The sequence below is a fragment of the Populus alba genome, chromosome 15 (assembly GCF_005239225.2).
Source record: "Populus alba chromosome 15, ASM523922v2, whole genome shotgun sequence".
NCBI lineage: Eukaryota > Viridiplantae > Streptophyta > Magnoliopsida > Malpighiales > Salicaceae > Populus > Populus alba.
Window position 1 is genome coordinate 13,216,873 of NC_133298.1, and position 3,305 is coordinate 13,220,177.

Here is a 3,305-nt window from a genome sequence, read left to right on the forward strand (position 1 = left end):
CGGAAAACAAAGATGACCTAAATTGTTATTTTCCTATCAGTATCGCAATGGGGAAGGGAAGAGAGATTATTTTGGTCTACGATGAAGTGCGTGTAACAATTTTTATTTATTTTTTTAATTATAGATATTTGGATTAACTTACATGTATTTTAACTAATTTTTTATATTTTAAAATTAAAAATCAAATAAATTTCTATTCATCTTAAAATTTATAATATTCAAATTAATAATCTTCAAAAAAATAAACTCATAATCTGATTAACCTAAACATTGAGCAGAGTAATTTTAGTTTCATCTTTACTCTCCATTCATAGGCAACGGGAGAGGTGGTTCCAGCAGCCATATATCAATTTATGCTTATTTTGTTGTTGCATATCCCATCTGATCAAATGGGTTCTCTATTCTCCTGGAGGCCAGCGTTTAGATACACAGATGATCCCTCCCTCCCTCCCTCCCTCTGTGTGTCACTGTGTGTGTGTGTGTTTATATATTTGAGGAATGCTAGCAACAGCACTAGCAAAGGCTTTCCTCTACGTCAATGAAGTAAGTGGGACAAACTGTGCTAGGTTAAAACAGATGAGAGATTGAGTAAGAACAAAATTGATATAGCTAAGACGTGGCCAAGTAACAGAGCAAGTGTTGAAAATGAATGTGATTGGCAATGGTAGCTAGCATTTCCCTATCTATATATATTTTCTTCACATTCCAAGATGCTTCACATCTTGAATATTTAGTTAAATGGGAGCTAGCTCCATGCTTTTGTTGCTTCCACACTTGTTGTGCCTTCAAACCCACATCCTTCCTCATCTCAACCTCTAAAAAAAAGGGAACATTTTGCTGTAAAAAAGCCTCAAGTTTGCATCACTACCATACCGAGATTAATCTTCTTTTTTGTTTGCGACTCTGCGTAAAACAGATAAGATGGTGAGACCTCCTTGCTGTGGCAAGTTGAATGTGAGAAGGGGTCTATGGACTGCAGATGAAGATGCAAAGATACTTGCTCATGTGGCCAAGCATGGAACAGGAAATTGGACTGTTGTTCCAAAGAAAGCAGGTTGATTTATATACGTTGTTGTTGTGATTTGGATTATAATTAACAGTGTTACTATAATTTGGCCAGGCATGGTACAGGAAATTATGGCTTAATTTCCATAAATGAGCATGCTTTGCAGGACTTCAAAGATGTGGGAAGAGTTGCAGACTTAGGTGGACTAATTACCTGAGCCCTGATCTCAAGCATGACAACTTCACACCCCAAGAAGAGGAAATGATTATCAGGCTGCATGCAGCCATAGGTAGCAGGTGAGTTTTACTTATCACCAGTTTTCTCCTGTATTTTTCCTTTTCTCCATTGATCAACGCAGGTTTGCAACCTAAAGATTTACTAATTATAGAGAAAACTATCATTCTAAACTGATAATTAGTTCCAATATGAAGCAAGCTTTATGTTCATTTCCCCTAGATTTGTTTGAAACTATAAAGTTATCGATTGTCTCCATTTTATAGCCATTTTTCAGCTGATTATTAGTTACAAGCCCAGATTTTACTGGCTTCTATCCTGATATTCTTACCAAAATCTCATTCATTTTATCTCAGGGAAATGTTTGGGGAACAACTTTGTTAGCAAATAGCAACAAAGCCAAACATTTTGTGGTATACATTGGTAAAAAAATTAATTCAAGCATTCGTTAAATGTTAACATAAAATACTATTTTGAGAATTAGCACTTCCATGCTACAAATTGTGAAAGCAATACTGCATAGGATCACAGCTGAGATTGTGTCTTTGTATCGTGTTTTAACCGATATGTTTGTACTACGTACACGTTAATTAGGTGCAAATGTTCTCAGATCAGAGATCCCAAAATATAATTTATAATATTCTTAGACAACTACCAATGGTGCATGCAAGAGATACAACAGTTTTCTGTTAACAGTGCAAGAATAATGACAGCTCTCTCTCTCATGTTTTATACTGTTACAGGTGGTCTATCATAGCCCAGCAACTTCCAGGAAGAACAGACAATGATGTGAAAAACTGCTGGAACGCCAGGCTAAGAAAGAAGCTCTCTGAAATGGGGATAGATCCTGTCACTCACAAGCCATTCTCTAAAATTTTAGCTGACTATGGAAACATTGGTGGCCTTGTAAGATCTGGAAGCAGAATTGGGTCGCTCAGCAGAGACCTCAAAAATGTTTTCGCTTTGAGACCAGAGCAATATAATTCAATCCTACCTGAAGGAATCTCGAACATCAATAGCCATTTGATGACCAGAATGGTACCACGTAAGATGGAACCAGTTCAAGAATGTTTCTTGAACAGGTTTAACAATGACAGCAATCACTCACTGGATCTTCTTGATCAGCTTCAAGCCATAAAACTGGTGACGGAGGCCTCCTCTAGTACTTGCGCTGAATATCAAACTATGCTAGTACCTAATTATAATATCCTTGATGAAGGCTCATTATCATCATCTTCTTGCTCCACCGAAGCTCAAGAAAATCTGCCAACAAGCTTTAGATGGTGCGACTTTCTTCTGGAAGATCAATTTCTCCCCAGTGATCCACAAGCAGAACAAGAAAACGCAGCAGAACTTTCATCCAAGGACTTGACGAACCAAACACAGAATGTTATTGTGACAAGCCAAGCCCAGAATCCGAATACGATGAAACCACAATGTGATCAAATTGTTGCTGAGGTTAGTGTCGGAGTCAACGGAGTGGATTTGGCAGTCCAAAACAACAGTGGTTTCGGCGACCAAGTTGCTCCATCGTCATCACAACACAGTTCATTTGTTGAAACTATCATAGATGGAGAAAACAAGATATTCTTGGATTTTCCTAACTTGCTAGAGGAACTATTCAACTACTGATCAATTAGTCAGTTGCTAAAATTCGAAGCCCCCCATGGTAGAAAATGCATGCTTCCTAGTTTCTTTTTATGTTAGTTTAAGCTCTGAACTAGATTTGTTGTCTGAATTTGCTGTAACCATTAACAAAAAGAGGGAATTGATGGATGGATGAAAAAAACGTTTGTTGTTAGTATGAGTGTCTAAAAGTTCATGAAATAATGGTAGATGAATCCTAGTATTTCAAACATGTTAAATAATATTCTATTTTTATATTAATCTAAGTTACTTTTAAGAAGTTTTCGACTTAGATACACAAAACTACAAGGGTATGGAGGACTAGATCATTGGTAAAGCAAGAGTAGAGAATTTACACATAAAAAAAATAAAATAGAAAAGTCGATCAAACCAAATATGAACATTTGAGGTACTAATATAGTAAGAGTAATATTAAGCG

At 36.5% G+C, this 3,305-nt stretch overlaps 1 protein-coding gene across 1 annotated transcript; it reads left to right on the forward strand.

Annotated features, from left to right (window-relative positions):
* The first annotated feature begins 921 nt into the window (after positions 1–921).
* LOC118033475 (transcription factor MYB53) lies at positions 922–2,872 on the forward strand. Its single transcript, XM_035038478.1, has 3 exons — positions 922–1,054; positions 1,173–1,302; positions 1,984–2,872. The coding sequence occupies exons 1-3, from the start codon at positions 922–924 to the stop codon at positions 2,870–2,872; spliced, it is 1,152 nt and encodes a 383-aa protein (XP_034894369.1).
* The last annotated feature ends 433 nt before the right edge of the window (positions 2,873–3,305 follow it).

Excerpts from the sequence above, each read along its gene's own strand:
- LOC118033475 (XM_035038478.1), top strand. The coding sequence starts at position 922 with ATGGTGAGACCTCCTTGCTGTGGCAAGTTGAATGTGAGAAGGGGTCTA. Across the intron at positions 1,055-1,172 it reads TGTTGTTCCAAAGAAAGCAG|GACTTCAAAGATGTGGGAAG; the intron begins GTTGATTTATAT and ends CATGCTTTGCAG. Across the intron at positions 1,303-1,983 it reads CATGCAGCCATAGGTAGCAG|GTGGTCTATCATAGCCCAGC; the intron begins GTGAGTTTTACT and ends ATACTGTTACAG.